Raw genomic sequence first — 21,369 nt, 5'->3', positions numbered from 1 at the left:
CAGCAGTCACGAGGTGCTCAGTATCGTTGTGAGAACGTGTCGGCGCAAGCCCGGAGGTACCCACTTAATACCTGCCTGGCACAGAACGAGAGGTTGTCAATGTGAATTGTATGCTTGATTAAAAGGCTGCTCCATTTTCTAGTCTATAACGCTACCTCTGGGTATCATATCATCGCTACAAACGCCAACATAACGTACCATTGCACCACTACTCCATTTTTTATTGCTCCTCATCCCATCACTCCTGATTCATCCAATAGTCCACAATGACGTCCTTGTGAAACGACGTATACCTCTCCACTAGATCATCAGGGCCCTTTCCCTCGTCCTCCATCCATTCATTCACGGCCGGTACCCACGAAAAGGTCCTCAAGCCCCAGTCCTTGAACTGTCTTCGTAGTACTCGCATTTCTTCCTTCATCCCGTCGGCTGGAACGCTCCAGATGAAGTTCGCCAGATCGTTCAAAGACTCGTCATCAGAAAATCGTGTGAGTCCCAACGCCACCTCCTCTAGAACGAGTTCTGCAGATGTCGGGTCCTCGAAGTTGACGCAGCAGAAGTAGAGCTGCACGAGAGTATCCATCGTCGAAGGAGAGTAGCCCTGATTGAAGAGCTGACGCCTGACTTTGCCTGAGGTGAGAAGACCGATGTAGAGCTCCAGTTCCTCGGCGGTGGTAAACGGAGCTGTGATCATCTTTCCCTTCACCGAATCGGTTGCGTAGAACGAACGCAATCCAGTTGTCGAGCATGCAGTCGATCCCGTTGACGATGGCTTGGACATCTCCTTCTTGAACCAACCCGAGCGTCTCCAAAGTAGAGTGCTCGATACTTGAATAGGAAAGAAGGAACCGTTGCTCGCGCGCACAGAGAGCAGGTATTCGTTCGGGACAGGTGCAAGCAATCCGGAGAAATATCGTTCGTATGGGCATTCCGATACGACGGACTTCTTATCTTCAGTCGGATCGACGGAGGATGCTGTTGGACTGCTCGAGTCAGCGGTGGGGCTGGGACTCTCGTTGGAGTGGTCACCGGAACTGGAGCTGCGGGACGAAGTCCAATCGTCGGTGCGAGTGTTGGTGGGAATCCGCGAGTAGGCAGGACTCGGGCTGGCCATTTTGACGTGAGAAGAGCTGGGACTCGGCGGTTGGAGGGGRGATTCTGATTGCTGGCAGCTCTGATGCTGCTGGGAAATGTTGCAAAGTCGGTTGCAAAAACTGATGATAGAAGTGTAGTCTGGGTAGACGTCTGTCGATCAGATCAATGTGGCTTGCGCGTGTCGGTTATTGGCAAGTGTGATGCTGTTATGGTGAAATGTCGTAAAGTTGAAAGTATTTTCAAGATTCGGAAGACAGATGGAGATGTGGTTGATATAGTGCAGTTTTGGTTGTCAGAGCCGCCATGTCCCGGTGTCCTCCATGCACATATTGGTCCGTCAAAAGTTTGACACTTTTCTGTGACGAGACCCGCACATGCGCGCGATGGTCCGCCCGGCGTAAACTCGAGCTTGGTTTTTGGTACTCGCGGAGTAAATTCACTCGTAGGTGGAGTGACCTCGTGCTCGCTGGGAAAATCCCTCTGGCTTTTGCGTTACCCGTCTTCGACAGCATACATCAGGTAGAGACATTCATTGTTCGTGTAGCTTGGTCCGGGATTGTCCCATTATTATGCAAGACGCGAATGGTGTTGCAGGTGCTCTCCGGGGCATAATAATTAATCGAACAGGGTGGGTTGGTTCATACTTGCGTCTCCTGTATTATCAATCCCTCTCAACCGAAAGCTGTACGCTGACATCCCACTTCACGCCCCCTAATCTCTGCTTGATCACGTTCGCCACCTTTTGTCGAATTCTCGTAACGTCGTCCGTCATGCCGTATCCCTGCCGGCTAGTCCTATACCTGACCTTCAAATTGGCCATGCATAGTCCATAATGGACCTGCCAAAATCGCGCCTCGTCGACATTGCTCACCGCTGGATCAGACTCCGCGATGGCTTGAATAACAGCTTGTAGACTTGCATCCTTGTCAACCGCCGTAAAGCTCATCAAAAGCATAGATGCGAGGGAGGTGGCAAGACGAGCCCCGAGAGCTATCATCAGCACGGCGATCATGAAGGCCAGACTCCGGTCGAAGAAGGTATACAAGCTAGGCGTCAGAAAGGGTAGAATGAGCAGGAGGATCGAGCAGGAGRGCGTGAGGAAGTGACTTGGATTTCCGAGAATTTTGCCACCCCATCCACGGAGCATTTCAAAGCGCATGGCGCGCCCAATACGAGCATGATTCTTGAGAAGGACGGCAGAGACTAGAGTGGATGCTATGCTCAGCAGACTCGCAGCGTCCACATGACCTGCACCAACTCGTTCATGTCCGTGCGGGTGGTGGGATGTGTGGGATCCGACGTTCTCAAGCGCGTGTTGGACACCGTGTGAGATCACGTCCAGGCCCATGAATGCGATGAAGACTGCCATGCCAAAACCTGCCAGCACATCTGCTCGTTCGAGGCCAAAGGGGTGTTTGATTGAACTTCGCTTCCATACCTCAAAGTTTGACATGACATCCACCAACACGCACACCGTAGCTCCCGCGGCATCGAAAAGTAGTAATCGAGAAAGCGCAGTCATTGCGAGAGACCCAGAGCCTGTGTACTGTATGTACGCCGAGACGAGGAAGTGACAAGCACACCAGGTGAGTCGAGCAGTCTGATGGCGCGTCATGCTCCACCACGCTTCCTTTCTTGTGGGAAGAGGAAGAGAGGCAGGCAMACTAAGGGGCTGTCGTTGAACTTGGGACGACTTGAAGATGGAGTCCATATGTGTTGCATGAATCGACGAGTGGCGGTACTTGTGACCTCTCCGCTTGCCCATCAATTCTGAACTTTGTGCCTTGCCGATGCTGCCATTTCTTTCGTACTGCTGGGTTGTGAAGTTGAATGGATTGGTGACAGTCCCGGCGCCCGCGCCGTTGTCCATGCTTGAGAAGCCTCCATCGGTATTTGCCGTGAGCGGCGTGACAGGGCTCCTCTGTGAATTCAGACTGCCCTGATTGCTAAATGTCGCGCTGATCGGTGGAGACAACATGCTCTCGTCTGTTCTCCCGGTGCCTGGCCCTCGTTCGGGTGAGCCCTGTGGTGAATATGCGAATTGGGTGTCGAAGTTCTGAGCTGGATTCAATCCCGGCGAGAGATTCCTCTCATCAGTCAGACTGTGTCCGAATGTGTCGTGCGAGCCTGGGATAGGTGTCGGTGGCGTGGGTGTTCGCGGCGGTAGGGGAATAGGGAGGTTTGAGGCCATGATTGCTGATGGGATATCCTTGCCAACTGAGAGACCAGCTCGCAGTGTATCTAAGTCGCTATGAAGGATAGTTGTACATGAAACCGAATGTAAAGTCTTTCGTCAGGTGTTTCTCCGACCGCGTGGTATCGAAGGTTTCAATGTTGTTGGAGACGCAGGAACATGCGCGGACCGTGGTACGTTAGTCCAAGGTACGGAGCGGATCGCCGGCGGGGATCAGTTCATGGGGATGTGTGACCTGCCCGGCTTTCTCGGAGACAAAGTGACATCTTCGCCGCATCTGGTACCTTGCATTCTTGGACAATGTACTTGTGCATCTATAGCCACCGATAGTATTAGTTTGCTCCATGGGACTGTTGCCAGKAGCGAGACATGGACACTGGCAATGGCGACCGCCGTAGGAGTAGGAGCAAGACGGTCTCTGGACCACGTCCGGACACCCCCGACAAGGACAGCATCAACGATGATGCCCAGAGCAGCATTCCCACAGACGACGATTTGGTGGAAACGACGATGAAGTTCCCATGGTCTTCGCCTTCGGCACCCGCAACACCCACCGGCACTACATCCTCGCCCCCCAAGCAGCACAGTGGGCATAAGCGCAGCGTGAGCGGCAACATCTTAGCCAAATTGAACTTTTTGAGGAACGCAAGCGAAGACGCCAGACCACCTTCTCGAGGGGACAGGTCGAAGGGCCAGGGAAAAGAGGCCCCGACGCAGACAAGTCCGAATAGCGTAAAGAGTCGCAAAAGCATCGACGACGATGGAGCGCCGAGCTCGCCCGTCTCGCCTGGCAAAGGCGAGAAAGGCGAGAGCGCCATGGCAGCCGCTTTGAAACCCAGCAAGACTAGGAAGCGCAAGGGATCATTGCGGAAGGCGGCTCTGCTGGGTGGGAGGAAATTGATGACTGAAGGGCGGGAACGGAAGAATAGTTTTCTTCAGCGGAGCCCAAGTCTCAAAAGTCCAGTGCTACAGGTCTTTCCCATATCAAATGCGAAAGTAGTGGGAGGTTCAGGTAGCAGTGGCCAGTTAGTCTTCGTACCCGATGACCAGGACGGGGACAGTGCAAGCTTGCGCAGCAAGTTCAGCTATGAGAATCTTCAAGCTGCAAGTTCTACCGACAGCGGCTGGTCGTCGCCCTCTGCCGCGGTGTCTGCTGCGCGTCTGTCTCTCGTGACAGAACACCGCGAGCAGCAAACCCTGAACAACACACCTGGCGGCTTGAACATTTCCAACGCGGGTCTGGCTAGTCCCGTCAATTTGAAGAGCAAACCTAGCTACGCCAGCACAACAGACGATGACGATATCCTCACGTTCAACGCTCGACCCGCGACGTCTAGTGGAGGACGTCAACGCGGCGATAGTCTAAAGCAGACGATATCTTCTGCCCCTGGAAGCTACTTCCCGCCCATACTGGTCCAGAATAGCTCGACCGACAATCTTGCCCGCCGTCTCAGTGCGAGGAAGACATCTCCACTCTCGCACAACATCCAACTTGTGACTGAACCAGAACCGCACGACTATACTGAGACAGAGTACTGGGGATGGGTCATTCTACTCGTTACATGGGTAACCTTTGCTGTGGGAATGGGAAGCTGTTTGGATATCTGGAGCTGGGCATGGGATGTTGGTGAAACTCCGTACGCGCCTCCGGAGCTGGAAGATGATCCCACCTTGCCGATTGTTGGCTACTATCCCGCATTGATTGTATTAACGGGTGTAGTGGCGTGGGTGTGGATCACGATTGCCTGGCTGGGGATGAAGTACTTCCGACACGCTCGAGTCGATGTTTGAGGGAAGGTTTGATTCTTTGTTGCAGTATGACGTTGGCGTTGGTGGGCATGGTCGGCTTGGAAAAGATTTAAAGATACCCAAATGATTTCCAGATTCTGCTTGTAGGGATGTCACTCCGACTGAGTTCTGCCGCAGCGAGCAACAGTACATGGTATGTGCAGCACGCAGGCTCACTCGCGTGAGCTGGCTTTCGACGTGCATTATCAAACTTCGTGGTATAGACACGATGGTTGATAGACTTCAAGTATTTTCGCTTCCACTTCGCTACCATTCGTACGTAGCCACGAGGCGCTAACGGCAGGCTGCGGGAAAATCAATTGGAGTTTCACGGCCTTCCGCTTATGTTTTTGAGTTCAGCGGTCAGGGTTAGGGTTGAGGTAAGGTAAGGTAGGGTCGAAACGCTCGTCTTCCCGCCATACATTTGACCCGTCACGAGATGGGATGTCCTAAATGTCGGGACCTATCATCCTAGACATTTGGCGGATTAGTAGTTGCAGTAATTCGGAGCAAAGTATGGGACAAGTGTTGAGCTCCTGGGCATGATTTGTCGTACATCCATGAGAATGTCAACGCAGACTACAAACATCTTTTGGTGTGACTGCACCAGCAGCAAAAGGCCTACCTCACCACTCGCATGCCAACACGCTCGCTCGCTCAGTACCGACACACGGGAAATCGATCAACGCCCACAAGCCAACAGATGTGGCCCTCACGTCTTTACGTGGGAAGAAGAGGACTCGGGTAGGCAAATTAGTCCTCGTAGTCTTCTTGTTCTTCCTCGAGCTCTTCGCGAGCCTGTAAATAGGTAAGAGTTAGCTTCGATCACCACACCATCGCCAATTTAGACTTGACATACCTCTTGCAGCTCTTCGAGCTCACTGCTGCTGGCATCTGAGTCGGCTGCGGCTTCGACAGCGTCGTTGTAGTTTTGCTGTGCCTCGTGCAGAGATTCTGCATCGCTGTCGTTGGCAGGTGGGCCTGGAGGAGGGGCATTGTAGGCGCCTCCGCCGTAACCGCCACCACCGTATGCGGCGGGTGCAGCGTGGGAATTCTCATCGTCACTGTCATCTAATCACAAGTCGGGTTAGCACTGCGGTGGTTCCAGAAATTACAAGTGTACACACGAGCAAGCATGGCACCGGCGACACCACCGACAGCCAATCCTCCAGCACCAGCGAGCATCATGTTCCTGGCATTGTTGTTCTTCTCGTCCTTCTTCTCACCCGCCTTCTTCTCAGACTTCTCCTCCTAAAGCAAAGTATGGAAGGTAAGCAAGTGTCTTGGATGACGTGAAGTTGCATGTAGGTTTTGAGACATGCTCAGTACCTTCCATACTTCATTTTGACTCACTGTCTTCTTCATATCGCCGTAGTACTGCTGCGCATTCTGGTCATGACTCGAGGTACCGTAGCCCGCCTGTGGGTTGTAGAAGCCCCCCGCAGCACCTGGAGCACCGCCGTGTCCACGATCACTTGTGTATGCATCGCTCGGTCCGGTTGGCGGAGGAGCATAACCACCGTGCGAGAAAGCAGGTGGGTCCCACTGTGTACGGCCAGTAGCCTGCTCGACGAAGTACCAGCGCTGACTGTTTTGGTCGAATTGTGTAATCCAGCCTGGAGGGAGAGGTGGCTGGGCAGGAGGATTGGCGTGAGATGGTGGTGGGGCACCGTACTGCTGCTGTGACTGGGAATGATCCCCATACTGAGGCTGCTGTCCATACGGAGCCTGAGCGTGCTGGTCGTATGGGGCATGCTGAGCGCCATATGGAGGCTGCCCGCCATGATCGCCCTCGCGGGTGTCGGCGTGGCTGCTTTCAAGTGGCTTCTCAGGCTTGTCTTCCTTCTTCTCTTCTTTCTTGGGCTTGTCCTCGAAATTTGCTTTCAGCTCTTTGAACTCATCCTGAGCGCAGTATAGGAAGTAAGCAAGTGTCTTCAATGATGGAAGACTGTATGGACGTTTTGAGACATGCTCTATGCCTTCCATACTTCATCTTGACTTACGGTAAGCTTCTTGAAGAACGACATGTTTGGGTAGTGAGAAAGATTGCTTGCGGGTGTTTCGAGGAGGAGTCGGAATTGAAAAGGTAGTGAGGAAGAACTTGAGCTGAGAAGCGAACTTCTGCATAAGTTTGCTGTCGTGGTCACGGCGTCACACTAGTGGGGTGCCTTCCTATCGATACGATCCCTGTATGTATGCTCGCACTCGCATTGTGAATTGTCTCTTCTGGATAACGCCAAGTGGGACACTCGGCACTGACCATTGCTGGGCATGCAGAAGATGGGCCACATCAGCCTATCCGTGCATTCCAAACCCTGGCGCTGCATCCACATGGAAGCTGAAGCGTAGCGCTGCAGCAAACGCTTGTGATCCCAATTTACAAGCGAGGCACTGCCGCGCGTCATCGCGTCATACAAAGCTTCCATTTGCTCACATTGTTTGCTGTCTTGCGGTAGCGAGAATATGCGTTGTATGTGTAAGATGATGCATAGGAAAAAGGGAACAAAGAAGCAGACGTCGTTTCTGATGCCAAGAATACCGGAACTCGGCATGTAATCCTAGTCYAGTGTGGTTCTAGTGAGGTGCACAGTCTGTCTCTGCTGGTCTGATCCTGTCAATGATCAAGACTGATGACACTTCTTTGAGGGGGCACAGTTCGTTGTTGTCAGATGTTTGCTAAGGTAGACATGCATGCTGCGTCTACAAGCTTGGCCTCGGTCTGTGYATCTCCCATCTCTGGTCTTGGATAACTGGCCCCATCTTCACTCTCCAATGAAATGCGGGATGTTGAAACCCCGGCGTTCTCCCTTGAGCCATTGGATCCTCGGGGAAAATGAGAGAAAGGTTGCTAAGGCGATGAGATGAAGCACGAAAATGACACAACAGTATCGGAAGTCAATGGACGAGAGAGCACTTGGTTCCGCGAAGATGAGGCTCACAGCTTTGACCGCCCTAGAGGAAAAATCTCATTCTCATCAATGCCAAGAGACTGACGGAAGCCACGAGCCCTCGTTCATCGAATGTCAACGTAGCGGTGAAAGTGTGCTGTTAAGCAAATTTTGCCCATGACTTATCCTAGTTTGCCAATAGTTATCCACCTCCGCATTCTCTCTGGGCATCTTGATGGCCTGCTTGTAGGCGCGTTGGAATATTAACTGGCCATGGGACGCTGTGCTATACGAGATGCGCTTTGTAATGTCGATTCTACGGTTCGGCCATTATCTTTCCATGCTGCAACGGCGGCGTAGGCTAGGTCAAATTCTGCCAAATGTATAAGGACCGGGATGGTAGCGAGCCACGTGCAAACACGCGGTACCAAGAGCCGGATACGATGAGCACGGTAGTGGTCGTCCCTAGAACCCATCGCACATTTTGCGTCCTCTTGTAGCTAACACGCTCGTCTCTACCAACAAAGTGAAAAGCCAGGACAACCTTGGAGGAGAACCGTTCCGGAACCACAGTGGTGGTATCATATGACGTTCTGAAGCGTCATGAGGTCCTGCTGATCTGTTCGACAGCTCAGTTAATTATTGTAGAACTCAGTCGTAGTCGGTGAAGGGGGACCCTCTTTGCATGCCTGCATGAAATACTAATGCTGTTGCTGCAAGTGCAGACAGGCTCAGCTACTGTCGAAGTTTTGCACATGCTCTCTTCAAGTCTTGATGAATGTCGCCGGTCTTGGTGTCATCTCCGCGGAGTGGTATGATGTGCTTCGCAAGCCGAGGAAGTGTTGTAGCAAGCTCAAGGTAAAGTATTTTAGCGTTGTGATGTCCCACGAGTTCGCTGCGCGGAGTGCGGAGAGGAGATCATTTGATGACCCTAAAATCATGGATTGTGGCGCTCATCACATGAAAAAAAAAGACGATGCCCTGTTCGTGCCCTCAGTGCGTGCCCCAGTGGTAGAGCCTCTCGTAGATGGAGACGAGCAGCGCGTCTCGAAACATGACAACGTCACAGCCAAAGTATTTGTGTACGAAGTAGGAATGATGTAGTGCAAAGAGCGGTCTGGTTGGAACATTGTGGCGGTGCTTGCCGTGAACCGAGCTTGATGAGGCAACCTGGAAGCAGACCAAACCCTTGTTGGTCGTGAACGTTCACAAGTGCATACGATCGCCGTTTCCATTGATACAAGAAGCGGCGTTTACCTCTCGTCCAAGCTTTTGCCAATTCTTCCATTTCCGCCAGCAAGCATATTGCAACTCTTGGAACGAAGCAGCCCAGGTTCGGGACTCGTTGTCATCAAATGCGTAAGTAATCCTAGTTTGCCTCACTTATCTCCACGCCAATCGCGCGCGACCCCGAACTTTCCAGGTGGATCCCGGCCGGTCCTCATTCCATCATCAGCTCCCGTCCTCGTCCTCAAGTACCTTACATCACTTCTGCACCACGCCCTGCTTCCCCTCCCTCTTTCCTTCTCATCTCCGCCCTCCAACATTGAGGCCACCTTCTCGAATGGGAAACCTTGCTGAACAGTCGCCAGACACGTTTCGCTCTCAAGCAAAGCGGCACGCTTCACATAAATCCATTCCTACACTCGCAACGACCACCGGACCTATTCTTCCGACGAAGACTACCGCCAAGAATACCAAGCCCACTCAAGCTGGCGGGCTAAGCAAGACAAATGGGCGCGGCGTTTCTCCATCGCCCGACCCCGGTGCACATCGCGACACCACTGGAGATGGACAGCTCGATGGCAGGGGCGGAGGAGGAAGAGGAAGCGTGCTCGACCGTGACCCTGAGAAGTCCGCCAACACTGATGCTGACGACTCGACGTCTCACGCATCATCTCCTGCAGCTCCACCCCCGCTCAAGTCCGAAAATGCGCGCACGGGAGATTCCACCATAGAGAATGCCGAAGAAGGTAAGAAAAAGAAACAACCAATGACCATTGCACGCGTAAAGGCAGGGTGCACACGCTTTGGAGGGCATTTCAAGCGAGCCATTTGCCATAGCTGGATTAACGTGCTTCTCATCGCCGTTCCCGCTGGTATTGCGGCAGAAGCCGCTGGTCTCGACGCTACCGTGGTTTTCGCTATCAATGCTGTCGCGATTGTGCCACTGGCCGGTCTTCTCAGTCATGCAACCGAAAGTGTGGCAAGTCGATTGGGAGATACCCTTGGCGCTCTTCTGAATGTCTCTTTTGGAAACGCTGTTGAGCTCATCATCTTCATCATTGCGCTCGTCAAAAAGGAGATTCGAATCGTGCAGGCGTCTCTGCTCGGCTCCATCCTCGCGAATTTACTGCTCATTCTCGGCATGGCGTTCCTCCTAGGTGGTCTCCGATACCGAGAGCAGGTTTACAACAGCACAGTCACTCAAATGAGTGCATGCCTACTCAGTCTGAGTGTGATGAGTTTGTTACTTCCCGTAAGCATTTTCTGACTACCCTCAATCTTGTTGTACTAACACCCCTTTCAGACTGCGTTCCATGCCGCTTTTAATGACGCCAACCTTGCGAATGCAGATGCGCAGGTGCTGAAAGTTAGCCGTGGCACTAGTGTCGTTCTTCTCCTGGTCTATGCCCTGTATCTGCTGTTCCAGCTCAAATCGCATGCCTACATGTACGAGAGCACTCCGCAAGAGATCATCGACGAGGAATCGCACCCTGGAGTGCTCCACGAACTTATGAACTCCTCTTCATCATCCGACTCCTCTAGCTCTAGCGACAGCTCAAGCTCTGATATGTCAGACTCGGGCTCTGTTGCGGCGACCACGAAGCGAGTGAAGCGTATGTTAAAACACAAGATGCGCCGCAAGTCAAGCGTCAGTACCACGAGCACACAAAACGCAGAGCGGGCTGCGTCGACTGTGAGCTCGCCCACCATTCATGAGCCCAATGACTATATGGCAGCGGGCAGCAGCCAATCCGCTTCTCACTCTGGATCCGCTGGTCTCATTGCACAACACGATGGTGCTGATGCTGATAGGGAGGACAATGGTATCCCTCGTGTCTACGATTGGGCTACTAAGAAACACAACAGCCAAGATGGATCCAAGTCTCCGGAGAGGAAAAAGCGAAGTAAGAAAGACTTGAAGAAGGACAAGAAACGCCGTCACGAAGCCGAAAAAGAGGCTGCGGCTCGCAACGCATCCTCCACCCAGAGACAACCTGAGATGGAAGGTCAGAATCGTGTCGGGTTTGCTGAGGAAGTCGAAGTTACTCCTAGCCCCGTGACCCCGGGCCGACTGCCGTTTAACATGCGACAGCTGTCCCGTAGACAGTCTCGCCCAATCCTCCCCAGCATCCTGTCGAACAACGTCTTCGTCCAACCAGCGCCGAATGCCACGCCGCCGTCTCGACCCGCAGGCCTTCCACGCTCATATACTGATGGCAACTACATTCGCCGCACCAGCTCGCTCCCTGGTCGCTTGAACCGCCAAGTTACCCCTGCAGGCACCGATCCTGTTTCGCCCTTCCCCCGCAAGGCCCGATCTATCCGTCAGGTTAACTCCGGACTGTCGACCGTTATCAGCGAGGAGGAGGAAGAGCAGCTTATGTCTCGAACTGCGGCTGTTGTCTTGCTACTTTGCTCTACTGCCTTGGTCGCCATCTGCGCCGAGTTCATGGTGGAAGCGATCCCGAAGATGTTGGAAAACTCGCCAGGCATTAGCGAGGCTTTCATTGGTCTCATCATCTTGCCGATCGTCGGAAATGCAGCTGAGCACGTCACTGCCGTTACTGTCGCCGCGAAGAACAAGATGGATCTCGCCATTGGTGTCGCCGTCGGGTCCTCCATTCAGATCGCCCTTTTCGTCACGCCCATTGTTGTTCTTCTGGGTTGGATATTGGATACTAACATGAGCCTTTACTTCAACATCTTCGAGACGGTCAGCTTATTCGTCACGGCTTTTGTGGTCAACTTTCTGGTTTTGGATGGCCGAAGTAACTACCTCGAAGGCAGTCTGCTGATTGCAGCCTACGTAATCATTGCAGTCGGCGCCTTCTTCTATCCAGATACCAATGAACAGAGCGCTTTTGGAGGAGGAGGTGGAGGTGGAGGATCAGTCTAAGGATTGAGAGGTGTCTTGGAGGTGAATGGTGGAGAACTGACATGGACCGTCCGATGCCTTGGGCGGCTTAACATAAACCTTTCTATATCGCGCCGCGGACTTCTGCTATGCAAGCTACGTAGCTAACGAGTAATGAAATATCTCCCTACTGCGAAGATTCTTTCCCCTCTTGCAAGACATTCATCCGCCGCTGCAGATCTGCCAGTGATCTGGGAGGGGATTTTGCTTGTGGCGGTGCCTCTGATTCTGATCGCGGTCTCGATACCTCTTCTTTTGTTTTTGTGGTCAAGGTATCCTGCGGGGGAGGCTGTGATTCTGTCCCCGTGTCCAATTTCCTCTTAATTGCCTCCATTTCATTCTTACTTTTATTCCTCGGTGGGACGGTCGGCTTCTGTACGAATGGGTTCGGCGTCCGAGCATTATGTTTCCCTCGCTCCTCCGCTTTCGTGGCTGACATTCCCCATCCCGCTGTCTTGGGTATGTCCATGCCAGCCGCAGGAGAAGTTGCAGCTGGATCGCTGACCAAAGGCCTATAAGACATAGCCGAGCCACCCGCACTGATTGTGCTTGTTGATGGGCCATGACCGCTGTCGCTAGGAGCTTCTCTGCGAGAACTCTTGAACGCTTTCTCCTGCCTCGCTGCCAACATCTCTGTGACGCCATTATCCAACTGCTCCACTCCACGCGCAAACCTCGCTTCCATGCCCGTTTTCAATAACTCTGCGTTCATCAATTCTTTCGTTTTCTCTTCCACACTCCAGTCGGCAACTTTCTTATTCAATTTCTCCCGTTGCGAGGGAGAGACATCCGCACGATACGGTTCCCCTTGCAAGTCCTCGATGTTCTTCAACACGCGCTCAATTTGTTGGATGAGACTGTTGGTGGTTGGGAGTATCATTTCTGCTTTGTCCTTCCATTGTGCCACGGTATAGGGTGGTATGGTGGCCTTTTCGATTTGTGATGCGGRGTTTGAAGGTGGGCGAATGAGGGCCGAACGGCGATTTAGTTCGGGGAGGATCGTATTTATTGTGTTTGCGGTGCGAGAGAGGGATTTTAGATGGCGTTCCAAGCTTGCTAGGTAGGCATCATCTTGTGCGCGGAGGTATGCGTCAACTTCAGACCGGGTGGAAAGGAAGCTGGTAGGTGTTGGGATTGAGGTCGGGAAATGTGCTGCCTCCTCTTCGTCTTGTATCGCTTCGGTTTCGGGCAATCTGCTTGGATTCGATGATGATATGGAACGTTTGGAATAGCGGAGGGCTTTGCGAATGCAATTCGCTCGAGGGCGCAAAGTATGCGACATTGTTGAAACGGTGATGTATGAGCAAAGTTTGGATTCACTTCGGGATGTAGCTTTATATCTCCGGACTCTAGTCCGACAAGGCTGATTTTACATTTCGGCGCCCAACAACCATCCATTCTAAGAGAACAAGTATTTCTAGATTCATGACCTCATATCAACTTCATCGCTACTGATTGTTACCAGTCGCCACTCCCCAGAAGTATCCACTCCACGCTCCCAGCACCAACAGCGCGAGGCTGGCAAATGCACATGTGCTAAAGAGGTTGTGCTTTGCGCTATTCGGACCGCTTTGATAGGAATCCCTCAAATCATTGATGACATCTCCCTTCCGCTGCCTCTGCTTTCTCGTCCATTGCAATCTTCGAAGATCCACTTTCCAGCGGCTTACCACGAGCAGTGTTATCGAAACTAGGACAGCTCCGGAAGCCAGGACCACGTATACATAGACAACGTTATCGTAAGAGTCGTTGTCTCTGTCTTGAATCACTCCTGTAATGACTCTTATAATGATGTTCATGCAGTTGTTCACCAAAATCTTGACCGCATAGGCAGAGCCAAACGTATCCTGGTACCAGATGATGGTTCGAATGGCATCGATAATTGCTGTAGCGCCCAGACTGGATGCGAACGCAAAGATTCCAAGACTTGCAGCTGTTCCAGCGACATTGGGCCCGAAAGCCGCGAGGCACATGGCCATGAAAACACCCGTGCCGCAGACGAACAGCACAGTCAAACGCTGCCCGAGAACATCGATGAAGATTCCAAGCAACGGCACCAGAAAAAACCCGAGGTACTGAGAAGCCGCAGKGTACCATCCTGCTTTTACGCTGCTGATATTGAATCGTTGTTCAGCCAGCTCAGTAGCGTTTGCGTTGAAGACGATGGACGTGGCTGTCTGAGAGGCGGTGAACATCATCACGCACCAGAATGGCCAGGGAAGTCGAATGAACTTTTTCATGTTCCACCTTTCGCTGTTCTCCCGCAATTCCTCTCCGGTCGCAGGATCCTTAAGTCCGCTGTAGTGGGTTTCCGTGTAGCGCCGGAAGTACCAGAAGACGATGGTGGCAACGTTGGTGAAGAGGTTCATGAATACTGCCGTCCAATAGACCCAACTGAAGTCGCCGGTACCTTTCGCAATAGGATTCGCAGTGGCCTTGCCGATGAACGATCCGATCCTTCCAATGCCCAACTCGAAACCCAGGGTGGAGGCGAAGCCATTCGAGGGAGCAAACCATGACGAGAAGATGCGGTATTGGGCAACCTGCGTTGCTATATCACCCAAGCTTTGAATCACGATACCGCCGATCATAAGCTTGTAGCTTCGGATGGTGGTAGCCGCCGCGATGACAATAGATCCCAAACTGTAAATGATATTGCCCCATACCATGGCGCCGGCGCCTCCGATTCGATCAGTGGCAAGCCCAGTGAACAGGATAAGAGCCGTGACCATGAAGTCCTGCGAGGCCTCGAGGAGGGCGTACTGGGTGTTGTTGATATGGAGTTCCTGTGTTGTAGACTGTCAGGCCTTGCTAAATAGTCAAGAAAAGCAACCCACACACCTTCTTCAGAGTGCTTTTCATTGCCCCTGTAACTCCAGAGCTCCAATGAGCTCCAAAGCCAATCAATGTGACCAACAACACAGCTACGATCTTCATCTTCATCGGAACATTGGTAGAGCGTCCACCCTCGCTCTGTCCGCTGCGCGTAGACTGTGCATCGCTAGAGGCGTGAGTCGCTTCCACGACCGCTTTTTCTTTGGAGAGCTCAATGGCAAAGCTTTCGTCTGCAATTGGGCTTACAGCCACTGCGTTAGAGTGATCCTTGCCCATTGAGTCTGTCGCGCAGACGAATGTGTGTAAAGATAAAATTGCATCTTATCTGATCGCGGGAGAACGTCTTATAGATAAAGGCACGGACACCATGATCGACCGCCAGAAAAGAGACTGCTGCGGCCTGCCAAGGAAGCCCACGTCCCTTGGACTCCGGTGTCGCTACCCGAAGATTCGCCAGCAGATTGAGGCACGAGCACGGAAGAGCTTGACGGTGGAGCGCCAAATTAGGCTGACGAGGAGTCTGTTCCGTTCCGAGCTTGCAAGCCCAAGAAGTTCAAGATGATTTCTCCTGGCTCACGCTGTTGGAGTAAGCTTTTCGATCCTGTCTACATGTAGATAGGTATCAACTGATGGGAAGGTGAACCTACACGCGTGGCATGATCCAACAGCGTGAGGGGAAGGGAAGAGCTTGCAAGCGGTTCGGTTGGGGAATATGGTCCGCTACAATGGGTGGTAGTTCGATTCCCTCTTCTTGGCCAGCTTCTTCGACTGGTCAATGGCTATCATACATTGATAGCAGTTTCTCCACATGAATGGCCATTAAGGAGCTGTACGCCACAAAAGACTCCAGGTTCGTCTCTCGTATTCGAATCGCAGTGCCMAAGTTTCTTCCCCATGGTAGTCAAGATCTTGAGAAAGCGGTGCTTTATCATCAGTGCCGTGGTAATAAAAGCATCGAGTCCAGTCTCGTTCTGATCCAGACCAGCACTCGGATATACCGCCGCAGAATCGAGTCTTCTGGGTATAAGTATCAGTTGCTCGTAGCACGGATGAGCAGCTGCGACCAGACCATCGTCCTCTCTTCCGGCAAAAATGGCCCACAGCTGCTTGGCAATATTCGGGGCCGCAAAACGAGGAAAAGGAAACAGAGCGAAGTATTGGACAGACGTGTCATGATCAGCATCAAAGGAGAGTAAGTTCGAAGAGTGGGCATGGAGGGGGATGGTCTTGGAGGCCGAGAATGAAACAGGTGGGTAGATACGAGAGGGAATGTCAAGTCGCCTTACCTGCGCGTCTTTGTCTCACGCTGCCTCTTTCGGTGCCCATTACGGATGCTAAGGTAATCTTTGCATATAATTGGGTCAGTCTGGCACTGTGCCCTCGTTGCTGCGAAGAGGCGCGTCGATGCGGCCCGTGAATAAGAATCTCTTGCGTGAATGTGAACAATATCGATCGTCTCCTGCATCTGGCCGATGCCTGAAGGCACATCTCAGGTACATCGTGGTAGACAAGAGGCTGGATGGGGATTGCAGCGTGAGGTTTTTGCCGTAGTCGCTTTTGTCGTTGCGGCTGCTGCCATCTAGACATATTGAAAGTTTCGCAATGACAATTGAATGCGATAAACCAATGCAAGGTCCCCACATTTACGACAAAAAGTAGATGTAGGGGAGGAGGATTGAAAGAGGGAAGACACGCGCAGTGGAGATGGAGCTCACGCCAAGCACCTGGGCATGACGAGTCGCAACGTAAAAGAAACACTTCTTCGCATTTCCGATMAACATTCAGACACCACATATCCTATAACCCTTTCGCTATACTTGAGCAGAGCAAGTGAATTGATGCCAATTCTCACCTCACCGCATCATGTCCAAACAACGCAGCGAACCCCTACGGAACCCCACCGCAGAAAAAGTCGGCGAAGAGCTTAAACGATTAACAATCGCCTCAATCGAAGCCTTCAATGACAAGGACTTCTCATACACCCAAACATCCGATAGAWGCGAGTTTCTCACCCGCATCTCACCCGCTTTCGAAGCACGAGTAGAACGCGTGACAGGTCCTCTCGATTGGGAAGGCCTTGGGAAACTCTGGCAGCACCTTGCGACCACGCTCCCTCATTGTCGCTTTGAGATTGTGAGTGCCACTGTGGATGTCTTTAGTTACGGACGAGCATCTGTATTTCTGGAGACGACCGCAATGGTGTACGAGGGCGTCACATGGAATCGAATCATGGAATATAAGTGGCATAAGGTGGATGATGGGACGTGGATGCATAGTGGTATTACCTCGGTCTCTGGCAGTCAGGGGAATAGTGGAATGGTGTTATGATATTTGTGACAGTGTGCCGGCTATCTGCTGTCCGCGATATGAGACCATGTCTGCTGAGAAAGCTCGACATCAAGCGTGCATAGCTTGAAAGAGGTCATCTCGTGATGTGAGTGAGTGAGGTCGTCAATTCAACTTCTGGCATCGTAGCTAAGTATCCTTGGTTTTCCTCATTGGACGGAGGCATCGTCCGTCTCGAAGTTTAGCTGACGTTTTCGTATGGCATGTTCCAGACATGACAAAACTTTCCCTCTCAGTTGTGTCGGATGAAATGGATCAACTCCTTCAAAGCTCGCTCCTACCCTCGACCCCGAAGACGCAGCTTCCACTACCCGGCTTGCTGACCACAATGGCCTCTTCCAGCTTCTCCTCGGTGATGTCTGGGAACTTCTTCTTGTAGTACTCGTGGATCCACTTCTGCTTGACCATCTCCACCTTGTCTTCAGGAACGAGATGTACGGAACAGCCTCCCCAGCCAGCACCCGTCAATCGACTACCATATGCTCCTGCCGATCTTGCCAGCTCGCACAACTCATCCAGCTCCGGACAGCTGTTCTCGTAAATTTCTCTACACGACTCCTGAGTTTCGTTCAGAAGCTCGCCCAGAGCGAGCAGCAGCTCTTTCTCATTCTCCGGTGGCGGGGCAGTGAGCAAGTCCATGAACTTCAACACCCGGGCAGCTTCGCTGAAGACGTGCAATGCACGCTGCCTCAACTTGAATCTCTCTGCGCGAATTGGGAACTTGCTCATGTACTTTGTCTCAAGTTCTTGGACGGACAGCCCTGTGATTGCGGCGATCTGTTCACGGCTGTAGCCCTCTTCCTGTGGCAAGTACTCGTCGACCTTCTTAACAAGATCCTGTAATTGGTCTGCAAAGTCTGCCTTGGACACTTTGTGGTTGTCTGCGATGCTCTCATGCTGTTGCATGTACGTATCGTGGAACCCACGAAGACTAATGCCAAGAGGGCCGGCATCTGAAGGGAGGTCTTTGAGGCGGAAGATCTTGGAGAGAACGAGAGCTGCGAGGGTGACTTCCACAACTCGGAGGTTGTAACACACCGGTCCAGTAGTGTGCTTATCCGCCGCAACAAAGCTCTGAGCAATGACGAATGTGAGTGGTGACTTCAGTTCGGGGAATGCGATGTTCTTTGCGGAAAGCTCAGGGACAAAGGAGACGTAGAGTGCTGAACCATGGAGAGGGAAGACCGAGGCGGATTGGTCCATGCCGCCAGAGTTGACACCGACTGCTCTCTCTGAAACGATGGCAAGTTCGACCAACTCCTTCTTGTAGACCTTCTCTTCGCCATTTGCTTTCATGACTGCCAGCGCACTCGCACATACAAACGCCGCGCTGCTCGAGAGTCCGCCTCCAGAGGGTACGCTACCATCTGCTAGAATGTCCATGCCGATGCTGCACTTGAACTCACTCTGCTTCTTGCGAAGAAGTTCTGTAGCGCCCATCAGGCCAGATTTGAAGTAGTTTGTCCATTCGAGAGTGCTTGAATCGATATGCACATCTCCAGTGTCTGGGATATCAAATTCCCGAGACTCAAACTTCTGAGGGTGCACGTTCGTAAGGCGGATTGTGCTTGGGCCGGTTTCTTTCTTGTGGACAGAGACTGCAAGAAGCACGTCCGATGTGACAGCCATTGGGATTACTTCATATAAACTGTAATCGATGTGTTCGCCGATGATATTCACTCGGCCGGGACTTCTGGAGACGAAGTCTGGTGACTTGCCATAGATCTCAGTAAACTTGGCGAGGAGCGCATTCCATCTTGCTGTCTGGCTCTGAAGTGCATCTTCTGGGTAGATGTCCGCGAGGGACTTTGTGGTTGGTACGTCCATAGCTTTACTCGTGTCCAGAGAGGATTGATGTGATGTGAAGATTTCTTCCAAGAATTGAAGGGTTTTCTTTTTGACAGTGAAGCTGAAGGTCGAGCTCCAGGTGAATTTGCGTAACTGTAAGGGCCAGGGAGATGTTGTTGAGAGCGATGAGAAGGCGAACAAGTTTTGTCTCGCGATGTTTGCTGGCGGTTGACTTCCCCACCTCCCCCACTATTTCGATGAAGTCGTCCACATCGGGCCGCATGTGAAAGTCGGGTGGCCTCCTCCACATCCCTGTTGATTAAGCGGAGCAAGGTCTGAGAGCTCCTATAGCGAAGCGGAGGGCCAGCTCGAAGGCCGCAGTGGAGCGTTAAATACAATCGAATCCCGCCTACATCCGGCCTCCAGGAATTTTTGAGCACATGGATCTGATTGGCCAGCTAGAAAAGTTATCACGTGACCTATTCAAATATTCATTCAGCGGCTTTAAAAGCTCTCTAAAGTGATCAATTCTAATTCAAAACATACCTTAGGGCTATTAATACACGACGATAAAGACGAGAATGCGACGACGACGAAAATGCGACGACATACGACAATACGACGACATGCGACAATGCGACGATATGCAATAATGCGACGACATGCGACAATGCGACGATATGCGGCGACAATGCGACGATATGCGACGACGATGAAACTGCGACGATGTGCGATATCGCAACACTCTAACGACTTTATCTAGTTATTTGTTGTGAATTTGATTGTAATTTGACGCTCCCTCCGCTCACTCCGTGAGACATGAACATGGCTCTCATACGATCAATTTATATCGATGCATGCAAGAGTGAAGTGATAGAACAGGATTTGGATCACATGCAAATCCAGCATCGCCTGAAATTGAGGAATCGCAAGGACACCTCCAGCATATTCCTTCGCCAGCAATCCACACAACGTACATGACAGTCCCCTGAATACCACCGAACAGGATATATATGCTATACATTGCACTCGACGAAAGAGAGGGGTATCTTTACTCATGCATCTCCCAACGCCATATCGTACACGATCCATGCCTCACATCCACCTTCCGACAACAGGGACCATCCTGTACATCTGATCGTACTGTTTTCCAACCCACCCAAGTGCCTCTCCGCCTCGTGCCACAACTCCAAAGCTGCCCGACATCCACAGTCCCGTCACCGTCGCCGCGAGGGCATTGATGATGTACCATCGTCTCTTCTTACTGAGCTCCCTCTTAGCACCCATTTCCGTAGACTGATCCGGCGTGTATCCCAACCACTTCGCCCAACCCCAAGTCGCATGCCAGCAAGCAACACTCAGCAACGCCGTGTAAGCCGCGAATGAAACCGCAGGATGTTTGGCAAATGCGTGGCTGACGTATCCCAGTCCGACATTCTCCCCCATTGACTTTGGTATGAATCGATTGATCACCATGTGTCCTGTTACGAGCGGCGCAAGCATGTATCCTAATTTACTGATCCCGCTTGTATGTGGCCAGAAGCGTGTGAGGAATGCAGCGCGGTTCTCCTCTGAATGTGCCTCTCCAAATCTCTTAGCGTTCTGGTTGCGGCGCAAGATTCGCATGGCCACTCCACTGAGGATGTGGGTGGATAGTGGAAGGAATATCATAAGCGGCTCGGAGATGGGCGCTTGATAGTAGGGTCTCGTGAGAAGAAGGTATGATTCGCTACCGTGGACAGATTGTGTGAGCAGTGGTAGGAGGGAGGTATTTGTGATGTGCATTGCGGCCTGACAAGAGTGTTAGTCGCAGAGGAGGTGGCGTTGACTGGTGGCGCTCTTACGAAGGCGGAGAAGACATAGGAAGAGTACTTCTGTGCTCGTTGGAGATACCATATCGCCGAATGTTGGGAGAGACCGAGAGAGCTGGTGCTGCCAGATGAAGATGATATGCTCTTTGCATCGGCGCTGTTTTGCTGCGAGTCCTCGGGGTCAAGGTAGGGTTCAGGGTCGACTACGTGCAGGCCGGACTCGAGCCTGTCGAGTTCTTCCATCTTGTCGTCCATATTGAATGGTCAGCACGGCAAGAATATACGGGATGATTCTGGAGATGTGTTGGCAATGTTGATGCATCACCATCTTTCACATGCAGTAATAGCGAACCAATCAGAGCAGTTGCTGACCGCTGCGGAGATCGCTCCGAAGCTTGAATTAAACTTAATCTAGAAGCGCCAAACTTCTTGCGTTGATGCTTCTGGCATCTGCAGCAACGTGCCACACGGAATGCCTCTTCG

The 21,369-nt window shown here is 52.1% G+C and overlaps 9 protein-coding genes; 2 read left to right on the top strand and 7 right to left on the bottom strand.

The window, feature by feature from the left end:
• Positions 1-238: 238 nt before the first annotated feature.
• On the bottom strand, positions 239-1,114 carry RCC_02169 (uncharacterized protein; the record flags this gene model as incomplete). The annotated part of the gene is made up of 1 exon (XM_023767452.1): positions 239-1,114. The coding sequence occupies one exon, from the start codon at positions 1,112-1,114 to the stop codon at positions 239-241; it is 876 nt and encodes a 291-aa protein (XP_023623220.1).
• A 642-nt stretch (positions 1,115-1,756) lies between these two features.
• Positions 1,757-3,286, bottom strand: RCC_02168 (related to Anopheles mitochondrial NADH dehydrogenase subunit 2; the record flags this gene model as incomplete). The annotated part of the gene is made up of 1 exon (XM_023767451.1): positions 1,757-3,286. The coding sequence occupies one exon, from the start codon at positions 3,284-3,286 to the stop codon at positions 1,757-1,759; it is 1,530 nt and encodes a 509-aa protein (XP_023623219.1).
• A 372-nt stretch (positions 3,287-3,658) lies between these two features.
• On the top strand, positions 3,659-5,080 carry RCC_02167 (uncharacterized protein; the record flags this gene model as incomplete). The annotated part of the gene is made up of 1 exon (XM_023767450.1): positions 3,659-5,080. The coding sequence occupies one exon, from the start codon at positions 3,659-3,661 to the stop codon at positions 5,078-5,080; it is 1,422 nt and encodes a 473-aa protein (XP_023623218.1).
• Positions 5,081-5,830: 750 nt separating this feature from the next.
• Positions 5,831-7,104, bottom strand: RCC_02166 (uncharacterized protein; the record flags this gene model as incomplete). XM_023767449.1 has 5 exons in its annotated part: positions 5,831-5,875; positions 5,937-6,148; positions 6,205-6,328; positions 6,431-6,979; positions 7,081-7,104. The coding sequence occupies 5 exons, from the start codon at positions 7,102-7,104 to the stop codon at positions 5,831-5,833; spliced, it is 954 nt and encodes a 317-aa protein (XP_023623217.1).
• Positions 7,105-9,529: 2,425 nt separating this feature from the next.
• Positions 9,530-12,088, top strand: RCC_02165 (related to membrane bound cation transporter; the record flags this gene model as incomplete). XM_023767448.1 has 2 exons in its annotated part: positions 9,530-10,444; positions 10,496-12,088. 2 exons carry the CDS (start codon positions 9,530-9,532, stop codon positions 12,086-12,088), a joined length of 2,508 nt encoding a protein of 835 aa, XP_023623216.1.
• Positions 12,089-12,233: 145 nt separating this feature from the next.
• RCC_02164 (uncharacterized protein) lies at positions 12,234-13,388 on the bottom strand (the record flags this gene model as incomplete). The annotated part of the gene is made up of 1 exon (XM_023767447.1): positions 12,234-13,388. One exon carries the CDS (start codon positions 13,386-13,388, stop codon positions 12,234-12,236), a length of 1,155 nt encoding a protein of 384 aa, XP_023623215.1.
• A 166-nt stretch (positions 13,389-13,554) lies between these two features.
• RCC_02163 (probable MFS transporter) lies at positions 13,555-15,217 on the bottom strand (the record flags this gene model as incomplete). XM_023767446.1 has 2 exons in its annotated part: positions 13,555-14,892; positions 14,948-15,217. The coding sequence occupies 2 exons, from the start codon at positions 15,215-15,217 to the stop codon at positions 13,555-13,557; spliced, it is 1,608 nt and encodes a 535-aa protein (XP_023623214.1).
• A 2,334-nt stretch (positions 15,218-17,551) lies between these two features.
• On the bottom strand, positions 17,552-19,114 carry RCC_02162 (related to galactokinase; the record flags this gene model as incomplete). The annotated part of the gene is made up of 1 exon (XM_023767445.1): positions 17,552-19,114. The coding sequence occupies one exon, from the start codon at positions 19,112-19,114 to the stop codon at positions 17,552-17,554; it is 1,563 nt and encodes a 520-aa protein (XP_023623213.1).
• A 1,056-nt stretch (positions 19,115-20,170) lies between these two features.
• Positions 20,171-21,141, bottom strand: RCC_02161 (uncharacterized protein; the record flags this gene model as incomplete). XM_023767444.1 has 2 exons in its annotated part: positions 20,171-20,866; positions 20,920-21,141. 2 exons carry the CDS (start codon positions 21,139-21,141, stop codon positions 20,171-20,173), a joined length of 918 nt encoding a protein of 305 aa, XP_023623212.1.
• Between the last annotated feature and the right edge of the window lie 228 nt (positions 21,142-21,369).

This window comes from Ramularia collo-cygni (assembly GCF_900074925.1).
Source record: "Ramularia collo-cygni strain URUG2 genome assembly, contig: RCC_scaffold02, whole genome shotgun sequence".
NCBI classification, from domain to species: domain Eukaryota; kingdom Fungi; phylum Ascomycota; class Dothideomycetes; order Mycosphaerellales; family Mycosphaerellaceae; genus Ramularia; species Ramularia collo-cygni.
This window is presented reverse-complemented; position numbering and strand designations above follow the sequence as displayed.